The 17,932-nt window shown below is 43.7% G+C and overlaps 1 protein-coding gene across 1 annotated transcript in view; it reads right to left on the bottom strand.

Annotated features, from left to right (window-relative positions):
* Positions 1–17,932, bottom strand: part of SNTB2 (syntrophin beta 2) — a 309,644-nt gene that overhangs the window by 142,801 nt on the left and 148,911 nt on the right. The window contains exon 2 of the mRNA XM_085638715.1: positions 3,633–3,846. Coding sequence (XP_085494841.1) covers positions 3,633–3,846 — 214 coding nt within the window. The remainder of the gene's footprint in view (positions 1–3,632; positions 3,847–17,932) is intronic.

The raw sequence follows: 17,932 nt of genomic DNA on the forward strand, positions 1-17,932 counted from the left end.
ACGAGGACATGAATCAGTACCTTTGTTTCTTTAGGAAACAGCCAAAGTAGAGTCTCTACAGGAATATAAAGGAAGGGCTCCACATCATAAATCAAAATATACAATGCCGCCTGCTGCATGATGCAGGATGATGACGTTCAGAATTGGCAAGTAAAAACAGGTTGGCAAGGAAGGTCTAGAGCACACTGAATATTACCAGCTCCAGGCAACCACAAGATGGCGGCACACAGAGCCGGGTGGCTCACCGCATCGCTGTGCTTCAAAACGTCTAAGCAGGCAAGTAAGATTGTGAGAAGGCACTCGTCACAAGGATGAGATGGCGGCATATCCGAAGAATTCGAAACAGGTAAGTGGGCGCGCGCTTTGCTCATGCGCTAGTGAGATATTTGAAAAACAGGCAGCGGTTTAACTGCTAAAGTGCAATAAAAGGTATCAACGGAAATTTTAAATTTAAAATAAATAAAGTACTCACGAGCAACCCATCAAATAAAAATCCAGAAAGGCTTTGGCATTATATATATATATATATATATATATATATACATATACATATACACACAGTCAAATCTAAATATTATCCGAGGGTGCATTTATGAGGCATTTCACACAGGTATTCGGCAAGCACATTTATTTATTTTTCACACACACACACACACACACACACACATAGTTTAGAAATGGACGAACAGAATACTCTTATAAGGTTTCACTCCTTTTAAGGTATTATACAGGTATTGGCAAATATTTTCTATGTTCAAAATTGCAACATTTGATTTTATTAGACCACAGGACTTGTGTAAACGAGGTATTTTACCTATATGTATTTAATTTTACGCAAAATGTCGAACATATGCAATGTATTATTTTATCGGCATCAATTTGAAACTTATCAGTCTGTTTTCCATGTCCATCAATTCAGATCATGTGTGTGTTGTTTTTTTTCAAGCATTAGCACTTTAAATAATGAGCATAACACTCAGAGCATTGTCATGTGATCAAGGCCGCTTTGACGGCTGAAACGCGTAATGGCAGGCGAGGATGAATAAAATACTTTTGAATCTACACAAGGAGGTCTACGTTCGTTCTTTTTCCTTGGAGAAACTTGTGAGCGAAGAGAGTGTGTGTATATATTCCACTTTGTTACCTCGTTGCGCCGCTAAGTAAATCTTTTCACAAAGAGGGGTTAAGAACACTTGTCACAGAATTTGAAGTTTGCTAGTCGCATTTAAAAACACTGCCAAAGGTCGCAAAATGTCAGAAAAGGTGATGTGGTCATCAGCATTGGAGATAAAGTAGAACGAGAGAGCCGCACAGCCGTTAAAGTGATGAGGCCGCGAAAGTGATCGCGCTCTGTGGTGGGGGAGGGGCGGAGCGAGGCGCTTGGGAGAGCAAGCAAGAGGAAAGCCAGATGACGCCCGATCGCGAGAAAAGCCAGATGGCGGCTGTGCGCGTGCCCGCGCACGTAACCGCAAGCTTTAGGCCACAAGCAGAAGCTTGTGGTCGGATTTCTGAAGCCCACTCACTAAATGTCTCGCCAGACCAGCGCATGCGCTGGCTCAGGCGAGACCTAAAAAGTGACGAATGGATTTAATTCGTTTCTGCCTCTAGTAACTATTTGTAGCCGCATTCCAGTTAATCTATTTTTGTTAACTTAGCCACTAAAGGCAGAGAGCACCGATTGGAAATACACAGCTCAAACTATTCAGCTGTAGCCCCTTAGAACGTAAATTCAAGAAATCTCAGACTGATTTCTATTTATTGAGGCGCATCACTGAAATATAGTTATAGTATGGTACAGAGAGTAAGGGGTCTGTGTCCCGGTATACCTTTTCCACTCAAGATGTCTTACTAAGAAAAACAAACAAGCTGTGGCAAACCCAAGTGGCCTGTCTTTAATCCCCGGGTCAGTGGTATGCCAGCGATTGTGTGGCCAATAAAACACTCGGGTATGCCAGTTTGTATCAACATACTTCATAGCACTTAAGTCAACAGTTGCTGTTCTATTTCAAGGGCAATGCACTCATTTTTGAAGCCCCAGATAAACAATGAATCTCTACTTTAGATCATTCATAGTTTCTCACTTTGCTATCAGTATTGTTTGACAGAGGTATAGAATGCATTGCAAGAGGTTTCTTTTTACTGTGGTGATCCTCGCTATCCATCAAAGGGAGTGATTCCACCACCTATTCACATGTCTTTCTAAATCCCCCATAGATTTGGCATTTTTCTGCGCCTCCAATTCTTTTGGCATAGTGGGGCTGGGCGTCCCAGACTACACAGACATAGATGAAGCAGCTGCTAGAACAGACACATTCAGTAACCTTTGAACAATAAGGCACTGTATTTCAGCACCTGCATCCATCAGTGGTATAAAAAGGGAGTGACATCACATTAATGTGTGGCATGAAAAGGTGTTACAACATGCTGGGAGAATAAAGGCAGAGGAACAGGGGTGGTGCTGGGAGCTGAACAGAAAGTAACTCCTGATCTGGGAGATGGAAGACTAAGCGAATTCCAGCTGGCGACAAAGATAGCAGCATCCAGGCCACACTGTGTAAACTAGAAATGAAAGGGGCATTATGGAGAGGAAGGTGGAAATTATGTAGATGGGTTTGGAAAGCGTGAAGCTAAATGTGTGTGCAGTGTCCAGGAAGATGGGATAAAGTGAACACACAGGTAACTACGTCACATATGGCAGACTAGTGGAAGAAACAGTTCAGTAAATGTGCAGTTTATACTGAAAACTTGGCAGATTGGTCGGGTCGTTTCTACAGGCTGGTGTACTGTCAAAGGAATCAAACACTAAAGTCTGTCGACTTACCTCCATGGCCAAGTTAGTGAGTCCACAGTGCAGGAGACTATTATCACAGAGACTGGCTCTAGCGGAGAGAGGGAGATATGACATCAGAGTGGTGGTTGGCGTGAGGAATACCACAGGAAAGGGGGCAGTGTCTCCTGCAGTATAACTTTATTGCTTCAGAGACTTAAGTGGAGCGAGTCAGACCAAGTGATCTGAGCTGTTGTATCTCAGGAAGGAGTTTGTTGGCTTGTGTAGGAAGTTGAATATGAGATTACCCTGCAAGATTTCGAGTCATCCATGAATAGTGTCCATAAGTTTAAGTAGCAGCTGCTCAGAGTTTTCTTCATGAGGTTAAGAGGGGAAGGAACTTGTGGCCGACTCTGTGATTGGGGTGAATGGTAGAGCTCACCGAGGCTGTGTGTCTTATGATTGTTAGGGTGTAAAGAATAGCTCTGCTGAAATTTGGAGAACAAAGGGAAGGTCAGTGGCTTGCTGTGGAGGGTACAGAGAGGCAACTATTCCCTCTATCATTTCACACTTCACAAGCTCCCTCCATATTGGCCTCCATCCCAGATGCACTCAGGTGCCCGAGGTTTGGCTATCTTTGCTTAATCGGATAATGTAACTTTCCTCATACAAGGAAGACTGACGGTTTTGAGATGTATGCTCACTTGTGGAGCTTTATTTGTGACATTGTTTGGTTGGTTCTACTTTTTTCTGTGCGTTACACATTTAATAAAAATTATCTAAAAAATGATCACTCAAAAAAATAAAAACGTATCAAAGTAAACCCCAACAGACTACTGCTTCAAATAGCCCAGCTCCTCCTCACCTGTTCTCTAGATCTGGCATGGTCAGATTCCTGGCAACAAAGCACATTTTGAGAGGGATCACCTTGCGGTCCTGAAAGTTGTGCAAATGCTTGGGTGATCCAGAATCCTCACTGATGCTTGTATTTGGGGAGTGATGGGAGGATCCTTCCCAAGATAATTCCGAAATCAGCGATGGCTTCTTCATATACGGCGACACCTCCCGGATATACTTCACTAAAAGGAGAAAGAAGAAATTAATATGTTTAGTGCTATCCCTAAGAGCAACAGAGGCCAATACATGATGCGAGGACAGACATTTTTGCAAGAACTTGATAATTTCTGCACACTTCTCTTTCTAAGGTGCAAATGTCAAAACTGGTTAGGTCTTCACATGGAAGATGGACGAGTACAAAACAAACTCATCTTTTTCTGCCTGGTCAAACTAGTCTGGCATCCATAACAGTGTTGTCCCCTCAAACCTCTACAGAAACGTACCCTCAATGCAGGAATAGAAATAAAAAGGTCTGGAGTAAGACTAGTGTGCTCCTGGAACCTGTACATTGTGGACATCCTATCAACAATAAGGAGACAACAGAAAAATGAATGAGTCAGCTACGGTTTCAGACTTATGCCGAGCAATCCCTAAAACCACTGAACGTCTGTATATTATCAACCACTACTGCAATGCCAGGAATCCCTCCTCATCGAAGGAAATCGAACTCTAATAGCCTGTACCTAGGCCTACCGGACTATCTCACTCAGCGCCTACAAGTAGTGCAGAACGCAGCGGCCAGAGCGATCCTTAGACCAAAGCCTGGATCTCAAATGATTCGTATCCTCAAATCTCTGCACTGGCTTCGAATGAAAGAAAGGATCAAGTTCAAAGCCATGGTGATATCTTTTTTTAAGTACTCCATGGTTTAGGCGCCAAGTACCGTGTCAACCGCTACATTCCGACTAGGACCTTAAGATCCTCTACTGCGGATCTTGCACGCATCCCCAAAATACACCTAGCATGCATAGGGGGAAGATCCTTGGGATTTCCGAGTGCACAAACATGGAACAGCCTACCTGCCTCATTGACAGCCTCCGCTGACCTGTCAACATTCAGGAAACATCTTAAAACTTGGCTTTTCAAGAATTAATCTCACCTCAGTGACCTGCCATCAGTGTCCACCTCAGCACCAGGACAGTCTAGTTTGAGAAGCTGTGCGCTACATCAAATCCTTTTCATTCAGTCATATAAGAGTAGAGGTAGAGGGATGCAGTTATTATGTCGTACTAAGTACTTCACTTGATTTATATTAAATTCTTTCATTTTCTTACAGAGACCCATCCAATCTAAATCCAATCAAAAACCCAAGTTCACCTCATATTTTAGGACTTGAGTTCTTGGGAAAAAATGCATTTTGAACACCATCTGTCCTCTTTCTCCAACCCTAAAATCTCTTTTCATTGATCATTTCCAACCTAAGCCACCTGATGCACAGATCCCGCCCACCGCGAGGCTTGTTATTACCCTTAAGAAAAGGAAACGGTTTGGGCCTTTTGCCCAGTGGAAAGATAGAGGAAACAAAGACCCGCAAGGAACCCGAATTGTACAAACCTCAATTTCAGGCCCCCATCACAGAGCAACTTTGATAAGCAATAGACTAAAATCCTAGTTTTCAACTTCTAGCAACTGTCAGTGAATCTACACGTGACTGCCATCTCCGCTCCAACATACCAGACCACAACTTCTCCCCTCAGTCCTTGCTATTTCATCCTTCCCATACGTTTACCACTGCACACTCCTATGCACTCAGATTAGCACTGGCAGTAGCAGATCCGTGACCCTGCCATGTCAACAAAGTAACTGGTGTGCGCAATACAGCTGCTGGAGCATTGTCCCTAGAAGGGTGCCACCTCTTGTGTTCTGAAGAAATTTCTAGGGCTGCGGATTGCACACCATCAGCATTTGGCACATTCACCGTACAATTAAACCCGAGGGAATTCACTTTGGTTTAGAGGCCGCTCCTGAGCCTTGAAATTACTTTGTAAGTAGCGGAGGCCTGCCTCAGCTATACAGGGCAGCTCTCGTATCAGAGGCCTATCATGATGGAAGTCCAAGTTTTGGAACAACGATTTGAAGTATTTTGTGACAACATAGTGAGATATTTGACACCTATTGTCAGCCTACCAAGCCTGCTCGATATCCACCAGACTATGTGCAAAACGTTTGTCTGTAGATCTCTCCAGTACCAGAGCAGCTTCTGAAGGAACCTCCTCTACACCACCAACTCGAACCAGACTATTTGAAGTTCAGAAGAAAACTGAAGATTATCCTATTCTATTCCGCTTGCACCCAGGATAGCACATTATCAGCCTTGTTGATTTCTTATATTGTTCCATCTCAAATTCTGTTTGTGAGGCTATTGCACGTAAGGGTGGGATCAACAGCAACAAACCTGGTGTAGTTTCAAGCTCACGCTTCTAATGCGGGGCAAAATACACAAGAACTTCACAGCCAAATGCTTTTATAAATAAAGCAAGTTAATGTTTGCTCCAAACAGTCTTAAGAAAATGATAAAAGGACATACATACTGTGAAAGCTGGCTTTAGGGATTAAAACTTCTGAACTTTGAAGCCGAAAGCCATAGAAACACACTTTCCATGACAATGATTGGATTGTACTCAACTATTTTATTATGAGCAGAATGAAATGTGTTTGCAATTGCTGCTTCATGAAAACAATCTCGTAGGAGCTTTCAATGAGGTTCTCTTTATGGCCGAAATGGCACTGTGCTTTGTGTGGGGGCGCTTTGGAATTGCGCTGGAGTCATCTGTGAGCAACGTCTGAAGCCTCTCCATAGGCTAGCAAAGCGTGTAGAGCAGTAATAACAAATGCACTGTGAGCTTTAGAACAAATGCCTTTAAAATGGGTAAAACTTCATAAGTTGCAAGTATTTTATTCACACAATTGCGGCTGCTCTCACAGCAGGATTGGTGGGATAGCTACTAGAGCTAAAACAGCAATGGCAATTAACAGATTAGAGAACGAAAAGCAAAACACAGCCAACACCATACAAGAAACGCTTTGATATCATCCTGAAACCGGATCAAGAACAAGTGGAGGTGTGGAAGGGATTCGACGCGGAGGAAGAATAGCTTGTGCCAAGTTTCCTAAGAATGCGCGTCACGATACAAATACTGCCAAGTTTGTCCTTCCTTGTTAACTTGGCTCTTACCTAAATGGCTCTTGCTACGAGAATAACAAGGTCAGAGACTGTATTAAACGTTTGCAAAACGGCACGCACAAATGGCTTGCAAGGCAACAAACACCAAGTGAGTCGAGCAAACTCAGGAGGGTAGGTGCTTAAAAATCAGGATCAAACTGTGTTGGTATATGGACTTGATAAGGCGATCCGAACGCATATAAACTATTCCAGGTTTTTAATGTTTCTGCAATTTTACTTTAGGCTGCGAGCGTGACGGTCAGAGCTGCCGACCTTGGAACTAGGTTCGAGTCTCGTTGTCCACTCAACATATTCTGATTCTGGGACTACACAAAATGAATGTGTACTTGTGTAATGAAACCGGTGCTCATGTAAAGAAAGAGCTCCAATACCTTCGGGTCGAGTTCGCGCTATAAAGAAATAAATAGAAAATTCCACTACCGACTTGGGTCACAAGTGCCTCGGGAACGGAATGGCATGTTGGGCAATACTGCCAGGGTGGTCGATGCGCACTGCGCTGTGTTTTTCCACACTTTACGAGTTATGCTGACCGGCGAACACCGGCATTTACATCCCAAAATGCTGCTGTAGTCTGAGAGGACCATGTCAGCCCACCTCATGCTAATGCACAGAATCACAATGGGTCTGGACCGGCAGGCACAGATGAAGTGCGTCAGGCGCCTGCAGCTCAATCAATCAAACATTTGTAGAGTGCGCTACTCACCCGTGAGGGTCTCAAGGCGCTGAGGGTGGGGGGCGGTTGGCTGCTACTGTTCGAACAACCAGGTCTTGAGAAGTCTCCTGAAGGTCAGCAGGTCCTGGGTCTGTCGTAGGTGGATGGGGAGGGTGTTCCATGTCTTGGTGGCGAGGTGAGAAGGATCTGCCGCCGGTGGTCGTTCGGTGGATGCGTGGAACGGAGGCGAGGGCGAGGTCAGCAGTGCGAAGCTGGCGGTTGGGAGTGTAGAAGGTGAGTCGTTTGTGGAGGTATGCTGGTCCGGTGGTCCGGCGTTGTGGAGTGCTTTGTGGGTGTGGATGAGGAGCTTAAAGGTGATCCTCCTGTTGACGGGGAGCCAGTGCAGGTTCCTCAGGTGGGCAGTGAGGAGGTTGTGGCGGGAGATGTCGAGGATGAGGTTTGCGGAGGCGCTCTGTATGCGTTGGAGTCTCTTCTGAAGTTTAGCCGTGGTTCTCGCGTAGAGGGCGTTGCCGTAGTCTCAGCTCACTACATTCCTGGACGCCCTCCGCGTTAGTGAAGCTTTGCTCGAGGTACGTCTCCTGTTTTCAGTCCGCACAGTGGAGGTCTCTAAATGGGGAGGAAGAATAGGCTGAGGGGGTGTTTGGGGAGTGGTTGTACTGTTTACTGCAATGGTTTCGCACAGGCCACAACGACCTTCCTGCCTCTGCCTCACGACGGATGGTCGTGTCCACCCACCCACCCACATTCAGCCAGCAGGATGAGTCACGCGAGCGCGGCAGCGGATTCCTTTCATGGCTTCCTCAAGGGGTTAACAGGCCCCGCCTAGATATGGCTAGCACCAGTAGTGAGTACCAAGGCTACTGATGTGGGCGCTAGACTGCCAAAAATAACAGCAGCGTGCCGCCGACTGCATAAACTCACAAATCTAGTTTCTTTGAGATTAATAATTCACCAACTGCCTAGTTTTGATGCCTCCACATGGCCTAATCCAGGCTTCTCCAACGAGTAGTGCGTGAGCTACTGGTAGCTCTCCAGTGACTTGTGAGTAGCACTCCTTTGTACAGCTCAGACTGCTACATTAGAAATGTTTGCTTGGTTGAATTATTATATGTATACCAAAATTGTAAAGTGGGAATTCAAGATAAAATATGTATATTATCAGACCTTTTGTTTCCAAAACATATGTAAAGCTGATATTTGAATGATAAATCATGCAGCATTGGGAGACTTATTGCCATATTATTACCTTGGTATTATCTTAGTGCCAGTGCCATCGCAGATGTGACTGTTGTGCATTACCTTTGTAGAAGCTTTCCAACCCGACAAAGCCCTTTTTAGAGCAAGCCTGGACAGCGCATGTGCTGCTCTGCAAGGTATGCTTTATTCGAATATGGAGTAGAAGTTCCGCCCATATTTGTCATGGGCTTGTGTCATTGTCCTTTGTAAATGTTGGCTTCTGATTCGTTAATAGGCTTGTTAGTCCCTCCTTAGTAATGCTGTGTCTTCATTTGTAACCTCCCATGAGGACTGGCCCTTTTACTTCTGTTACACGATACGTCTTATTTAGTCTGTAAGTATTATTTTCTTTAATGAGTATCTCCTACTGCAGGCAAAACATGCTTACCTGCAACATTCAGTGCTCCACGTGCGCTTTCAATTTCCAAGCAGCCTGGTCCAATGGCGGCCGCTGCTTTGAAATGAAATAGGTCTCGCATTTACAAGAGTTTGAGCTATTGGCATTGTAAATGACAATGCCTTTTATTTATGTGTCGATTATCAAAACAGATAAATAAAAGGTATTATTTACAATGCTAATAGCTTACACTCTCGCAAATGCGAGACCTATTGCATTGCAAATGCTGGCTTCATTACTGCTGACAATGCTGGCCTGAGATGATCACAGCACGTAATCTTGCACTGGGTGGTCACTAATGTAATCCTGTCTGTTGTGTACAACACTGATAATATTAGTAGCTTAGGGTGATTTTCATTGAACATAAGTAGCTCTTATTACTAAAAGTTGGAGACCCCTGGCCTAATCCGACCCTGGCTCACAGGTAAGCATTCAACAAATGCAACTTTCTCTGCAGCTTCGTGACAAATATTTGTTTTTAGGAATATTAATTCCATTGGATCAACTAATGCAAACAAGGAAAACAACTCCCAGAATGCATTAGGTTATTGAACAAAGGCTCAGACGTAGATTACTACATTTTTCCCAACATTGCATGCTATAGTGACATTTAGTAGCCCATCGATGGGATTCACGTTTGGAGCTCCGGGAGTAACAAGCATGGTTGTCGCCTTTAGAGCCAAGACGGGAAGCAAAACAAAGCGGATGCGGCAGAGAAAAACAAACAGGCGGGAGAGAGCGCAACGTGAAGCGCTGGGAGAGAAAAGCAAATGGGAGACAGCCATTGGTGAAGCACGTGGTCAAGAAATTAATGTGGCGGGAGAAGCAGACAAAAGTGAGCGCGTCACGAAGGACAATGAGGAGAAGCATAAAGGGGGAGAGAGAGAGAGAGCAACACTGAGCATGGGGGAGAGAAGAACACTAGGAAGAAAGCTGGAACACACATGCACTTTTGTGGAGTGCTTAAGATAAATGAAAAAAAAGTGGAGGGGGAGAACAGATGGACAAGGCAAGTCATTGAGTAAGAAGCAGGTAAATGAGAGTGACAGTAAAGCCAACCAAAAGTAAGCAATGGGCGGGCTGTAAGGCACTATATTCTTGTTAAGCCCTCAATATGTTGCAAAATTGCACTATTGCAACCAGTCCGCTGGACGGTCTGGTAGGCTTGACCTAAAAAACGAATTGCATATGGAGAAAGTCAGTCCTCTCACTTCTGGTTGTACTGCACTGTGTGGAGACTGGTGATCACCGACAGGCTATCCCAGGGTCTGAGGAGTAGAACAACAAGCACTGTAAAAGCCAACAGGTTATGCCATAGAGACCTATTGGCTTTGCCTATGGTTAGTCATGCTGTACAGCATTCCCAATGCAGCTGGGCAGGAGATATACACCTCTGCCCCTTCTGTTCCATGTTGATTACACTCTTGAAGAGTAGCAACTCCACTGTCCGTATTCTTCCCATTACTGGCCACAAGCCATTTATCACCCATACCACAGGGGAAAATGGCCACAATCTCATCCTCACATTTACCCGTCAACATACTATCCTTAAATGTTAAAGCCTAAACAGTCATATCAAACGACAGAGAATCTTGACTTAGTTGAGGCACAGGTGTATTGACACTGCAATGTCCAGGAGACACATATCTCAGTCAAAGGCAGATAGGCTGAAGAGAGACTGGGTGGGGAAGGTTATCCACAGTTGTCAGACCAACCCCAGAGACACCGATCAACCACCTCCTACTAATTCAAAGAAGAAATGTGGGGTTGCCATACTCCTTAGTAAATCTTTCCCCCGTAGTGTACTACAAACCTAGCTGGACCAGGAGGGTAGATTTGCATTCGTCAAATAAAGCTAAACCTGTGCTCAGTTTATGCAAATAACACAAACAAATCCCACTTCTTAGAATGCATATCGAAATTCCTACTGAATTCAGCACTGCTAGGGTGATTATAGGGGAGAGCAATCCTGAAAAATGTGCTTACCAGTCACGTCTTTCCCACCCCATGGATAAAGATTATACATTTTACTCTAGGTTACATAACGCATCCTCACGGAGAGACCATTTCCTCATGCATGGCCCACTGCTGCAATTCCCCATTCAAACGGACATACTACCTAAAGAGATCTCAGATCACTGCCCGATCAGGCTGTTCCTTCAGCTAGGGCACAGGCGACAAACAGGAAGGGGATGGCAAACGAGTACTGCTAACTATAAAACCCCTGAGGAAAAGCTCCATCTGTCCACACATGTTTGAATACACCACACTGAAAACATTCACTCAGTATAAATTCGCCTCAGACACTGTGGGTGGCAGGCAAGGCCACTTGGAAAGGCTTCTGAATGAGGGACACTGCAATTAAAAATAGTGCCCTCACTAAGAGAGCACGTTTAGATGGGACCATAGAGAAAAACACAGTAGCTTACAATGTAGCCCCGTCCACCTCAACTCCCCACTTGCAAATCTCCAGATGAAGAGGGGATGCCTATAGAATTTTATAAGACCCACAAGCTCCTGATAATCCCTAAATCCAAGAAGCAGAAACTTCAAATTTCCTGGGCTCCATCCCAAACAAGGCAATTATTACCTTGCTACTGAAAGCTAGTAAGGATCCACTAGATTGTGGGAGATAAAGGTCCATATCTCTAATCCACATTAATGTCAAAATCCTGCCCAGAATACTGGCCACTAGATTAGGTAAGGTCATGCCATCTGTGATGCATATTTCCCGGGTTGTGTTTGCAGCCGGGTGCTCATCCAGGAACCACCTTAGTACACTGGCACGCCTATTACAGGCTTCTTCTCAATCCGAACACGTGTCTTTAGCCATCTCCATTTCCAGGGAGAAAGCCTTAGATCGAATGGAGTGGTCGTATCTATTTAAAGTACTGACCTTGGGCCTCAGATTATACAAAATGTCCTGACCTTGGGCATCAGATTATACGAAATGTCAGGTGGTTATATAAAATGCCAGAGGCCCAATATAACTCTTGTCTGTAGTTAATTTGAGCCAGTGGTTGCTGGTGGGGCCCACTGGCAACAAGTTTTGGCACTTATTATTCCTATCAAACATTTACTGAGAACAAGAGGGAAAACAACACAAAAGGGAAAGAAGGAGGAAGAGAGGGAAAACCCATCACAAAGGGAGAAAGCAGAAACATACAAGAATGAGATAAAGGTACAGCGAATGACTGGTGGTGAATTAAACAGACCCTAGGTGGACTAAAAACTATGCAGCCTTGGTATTTGGCACTATGACCACAGGCTTCTGAGCAGAGCTTTAGGTACTGGCACTGAATCGTTTACAAATCAAGCACTGACTGTGGTGGCTTCCTCTCACACGGCTTTCTCACATGGCGAAGGACACAACAGGGTTGCCCTTTCTCCTGGTTAAAGTTCCGGTTAGCTTTGGAACTGATGGTCCTGGCACTTAGAAAGCTCGATCAGATATACGGTTCTGCAGACTGTAGAATCACTGCGAAGGACTCCTTTATGCAGAAGACATTTTCATACCTTAAATTCCCCACTCATGCACTCATTGATACTTTTTCTCAGTTTTCAGAGTATAATGTTAATAAGGGTGATTGAGAGGTAATGCCTTTGTCCCTGGTTACCACTAGAACATGTATTGAAGCATATAACTTCTGATGGGTCAATAAGGGAATGAGATACCTTGGGATCCTTCTAAAAAGAAGAGGAGTGGCCCACATGGTTGTGGATTGTGTGTTTCCCATACTAGCAAAACCTGATCCATCTTCGACAGATGGTAAGCTCTTCAACTTTCCTTGATAGGCCAGGTCCAGGCCATGAAGATGGTCATTGCACCCAATTTAACTATGGGTTTGTGAAGCTCCAAGTCTTAATCCCAAAACGCTATCATCACTAATTGAGTCAACTACTGAAAAAGACCTTCTAAAATGTGAAAGGTCTGTTGATGCTCTTTACAAAATGTAGGGCCTACCCACGAAGGAACACTAACCCTGTGATTAGAGCTATGCTAGTCATATGTAATGTGCTCATGGCCTTCGTGAAAATGAATCCGTGGCTTCACGCCTCTGTTCCCATATTGTGCAACCAGGGGATACGTAGAGGGGACGCCCTGTGTCCTGGCAGCCAGGGAAGTCCGTGGGATTGCCTGCATTGATCATATGTTTGAAGGGAATACTATTAAAACCTTTCCAGCACTTCACTCAGAAATTGGCCTCTACGGTCCCAACAATAGTCATATACCCTATTAAAGCACTGTCTCTTGGGGTATCTATGTAATGATACCCAAGGAAGCCCCACTCACCTATACACCAATACCTGGGGGGCTTACAGGAAATGAGCGTCTGGCTTATACAACCTTTTGATAGACACCATCTTTTCTATACCAGTCAGAAAACGGGTCAGGCAACAATGACCATTCTTACTACAGCGAAACTGTGCCACAGAGAACTGGTCTACTCTGCTACATACACACGATAATTTCCTCTGAGATGCCAAAATGAAAAGTATTACACAACTGGACACTACTGCTTCGGCTAATTAGGGGACAAAAGGGCGAGAAATCACACGGGGTGTTGGTAACTGCCCTTCAGGCACTATATAAGGGTGACGAGATGGCGTTAGTTTCCATATTTTCTACGACATGTCAGTGCAACGTTTGTGGGTTAAATAATTATGTTTTGTTTATTTAGAGAATTCTACAATTTCATGGTCAGGAACTGTTTCATAGAATTGAAAAACGTTTAAAAATAATGGTTTTCTATATTTAGTAGTCTATATCACTGAAATGTTTGCATAGTGTCTAATATCCAAAGCTAACACACTATTGACTGTACCAACCATGTCCAATTCCTTTGCATGGACTAAAAACCTCGATAAAAAAAAATCTTGTGTAGCATTGGAGCTATACAAAAGGCCAACAATACGAGTGGAAACATTCCCTAACGTTGCATTGTAACTGCCTTAACCAAGGGAATTTTGTTTTCTAATTTCCACTCACAATAAACAGAGAGGCAGCCTTCCCTCTTAATCGAGTGGTTCGGCATTCCACAAGCTTGGGGCAAAGCCCAAAAAAGGCAGTTGGCATGAGGAGTACAATGAATCACTTCAACTGTGATCATAAGAAAAAAAAAAACACTTACAGAGCAAAGCAAGGCGATTGAGGTACAGCAAATCCTGCGACAACGGATAAAACGGGCACATCCGTGAAGTAGAGGGAATACATCGTGTCCAGATAGTCTATGAAGGCAGAATGTGCAGGTGTGGAATTAAGAGTTTACAGGGTAGAACAAGAAAGTTCTGAACTGCTGAACTAATTCTAATGTACCACGTTCGCAGTGAAGAAAGTTACCTATTTAGATGTGTTGGTCCTGAGATAGATATATATATTATCTACTGGCGGTCGCCAGTAGATAGTTATAGTTAGGACCTTGTTTCCATAGGAAATCTGAAAATTCTATTTTGAATAACTTTGGCGCCGGTTGACGAATCCTCGCGAAATTTTCAAAACTAATGGGGCGCTCTGTTCAGCTCCTACACTGAAAGTCTCGGGGTGATTCATCAAGCGGGGGCCGAGAAAAAAGGGGGGTCCCAAAACGCATTTTCCCCATGCATTTTTCCATAGGGACCTTTAGTCCAAGGTACAGCCCGAACGGCTGAACAGAATTATTTGAAATTTGGCAGAGAGGTAGTCCTCAGGTCAGGGATGTGCCTTTTAAATATCTGGGGTCAATCTGTTCAGTAGTTCCTGAGAATATTTCAGTTAAATGTACATATATATCTATAAGCGCGCACCGTGCGCGTACGGTAAGCATACCGTACGCGCACGCTGCCGTGCGCAATTCTGATTGGTGGTTACATGACAGTAAACATTCCAGTCGGTCGAAATCAGGAAGTGTCGGCCGCCATTTTGTCTCTCGCAGTCTGAGGCAGTTAAAAACAAAGGTGGAGAATGTGAAAAGGGGGCAGGGTGGACAGTTCCTGACCCCCTAGCCTTTGTCAGGGGGACACTGAAGGACCCCCAAGGATGAAAAAAACAATCTTTTTTTTTTTTCGACAAAGGGCGGGGTGCGCGCTCTGAGCGCGCACGGCACGCACAACGCATCGTGGGTGCTCGGTGCACGAAGTGCACCGAGCGCCCACACCGTGCGTGCACGGTGAAGAACCTGAAAAAATAAAATATTAATAAATACATAACTTAGCATTTAAAAAAACGTACAAATTCACTTAAAAAAACCATAGGTTTCACACACGTTATAGTTAGGAATTAGCATTTAAAAAACCTTGCAAATTCACTTAAAAAACCATAGGTTTCACACATGTTATAGTTGGCTGGACATTTCCCTCGTAAAAAAACAATGAAATTCCCCCGTTATAGTTAGCGCAGGCAACTATAACTCACGCGACCGCAATCCTCTGCTGATGACGTCAGATATTACATCACTGATTAAATATGTGTCTTTCTGAAAAAGAAATATTTGTAATATATGTATAGCTATAGATTAATGGAAGAAGACATGGGTAAATAGGTGTCTAAATACAGTGATGTAATATCTGACGTTATCAGCAGAGGATTGCGGTCGCGTGAGTTATAGTTGCCTGCACTAACTATAACGGGGGAATTTCATTGGTTTTTTACGAGGGAAATGTCCAGCTAACTATAACGTGTGTGAAACCTATGGTTTTTTAAGTGAATATATATATATATAATATATATAATATATATCTACTGTGTTCCCTTGAGAGGGTCTTTAACCTCAAACTGTCCAGCTACAAGCGGAGGACCTATTTTTTTTTTTTTCAGGCGAGGAGACCCCACTTATTTGCTGGGAGCCCCACTTGAATCTTGTAATCCACAATGGATGAATCAAAAATCATTACCTTACTAGAACGTCCAGTCATCGGTGTCAAAATGAAATAGGCCTCACTTGAGATTCAGTTGGAGAGCCTGCCAGACAACAGAATCCGTTTTTGTAAGCCAGTTTTGAATTTTTACTTTAGCTTTATGCATTTGAGACAGTTCTTGCACCCCCACGTAAAAGAACTACGTAACCATTGAAAATGCTAGACTACAGCCCAGCCCGAAGTCTGGAGTCCTGTGCCCGGATAAAGGAGGTGAATTTTTCGGGTTAAGGGAGGTGCACTTTTCAGGTTAAGCAGATGGCAGGAGACTGGGCCGTGACTTACGGTGCAGCAGTAGCACTTAAAGTACATATGCAGATGCGCAGTGTTACAAGCTATTTATAACCATGTTTGACTGTGGGGAGGGGCCACGACTCACGAGAGGCAGAGACTATTTATTACACACACACACACATTACAGTATTATGTTGTGTGCCACAGAAATTTGAGTAAATTGGTTTTAAATCCATGCCAAGATGATGCAAAGGGGTAAATTAATACAGGTAAATAAAATAACATCAACGAAGCCTTATGACTATTAGAATTATTTCCCTTTGAAAAGTCACTGAAACACACAATCTGTCCATGAACGGTGTTCTACTCACTGCAAGAATGATGTGCAGTGGTAAGATGGAGTTTCACCATTGTACAATAGTAAACTACTAAATGTGCATTTATTAGACAAGTTGATCTAAATAACGTGGTATTGGTCGTCATTTACTTTCACTGGCTTGGAATACAATGTACTTAGACGTTTTATAAAGCAATACAGGGCACCTAGTCCCCATGCACTAGGATATTTTCACATGACTGTTGTCCATCACTGTGCCAATCCATGCAGAAGTTTCCAGGTGCCAACATGTGAATAGACTCTTTCAAATAAGAATCTGCGGAAGGAATTCCTTAACAAGCATTGGCTGAGCCTACTTGTCTCGCCTCTGGGATCTACTGGCTTTTGTTAATAGTTTTTAGTAATGCTGTAAAGGATCTCATGTGATGTTCAGCATGGCAATAGAGGAAACCAAAAAAAAAAGCACTATAACATGACCACATAATTGTGCACGTGCCTTGAAAATGATGCAGGTGCTACTTTTTATTTACAAATCAGATTTGGATTGAAATAACGCAAAAGCTTTTTTTCCAAAAGTGGGTGAGCAAGCAACACAGAGTGCCTGGGTTGAGGATAAGCAACATTGAGGAAGGGGAGTAGTACAGGACATTGGCGAGACCGCAATGTGGAGTGTGGGGGAGAAGAAGCAAGAGGAACCTGTAGCTAGTGGCAGCGAGAAGCACATGGGCGAGAGAGAACAATACAGAGCCCAGCAGAGTGAGGGTGAGAGGGGGATGAGAGAAGTACACAAGGGTGATAGCTGGAAACACCTACTGCTTACTTTTCACTACATGAGTGTATAAGGACACAAATAACAAGGACCTTTTCTAGGGGAGGGGCAAAGTCGAGAAGAGGAAGGAAAGCCCACACAAGCTAACAAAAATATGAAGCAAATTTGAGTGACAATAAAGGCAACCAATGGTAAGCACAATAAGCTTCTTTAAAATGTACATTTTATTTACATTCGTGAACAGCAGTATGATACTATAAATAATATTTAACTTAAGGGTTCAGACAAAGGTTGATAGCCCTAAACTAAAGGAAAACGCTCAATCAACATAAATTGCACGAGAATAATAATACAGACGGTGACTGTTCAAGGAGCTAAATTAAGAAAGTCTGATGAACATGATCTGCTTCAATTTCAATACCTCTTTGTATACAGTGTTAGGTGACGTTTTGCTCTTCCGTTGAGCAACATTATGATGGAAGTAAGGTAGGAATAGGCAGACAAAGTGACAGGTGTCACAAGGTGCTGCAGCACAACACAAGCAAAC

The sequence above is a fragment of the Triturus cristatus genome, chromosome 12, assembly GCF_964204655.1.
Source record: "Triturus cristatus chromosome 12, aTriCri1.1, whole genome shotgun sequence".
Taxonomy (NCBI): Eukaryota; Metazoa; Chordata; class Amphibia; order Caudata; family Salamandridae; genus Triturus; species Triturus cristatus.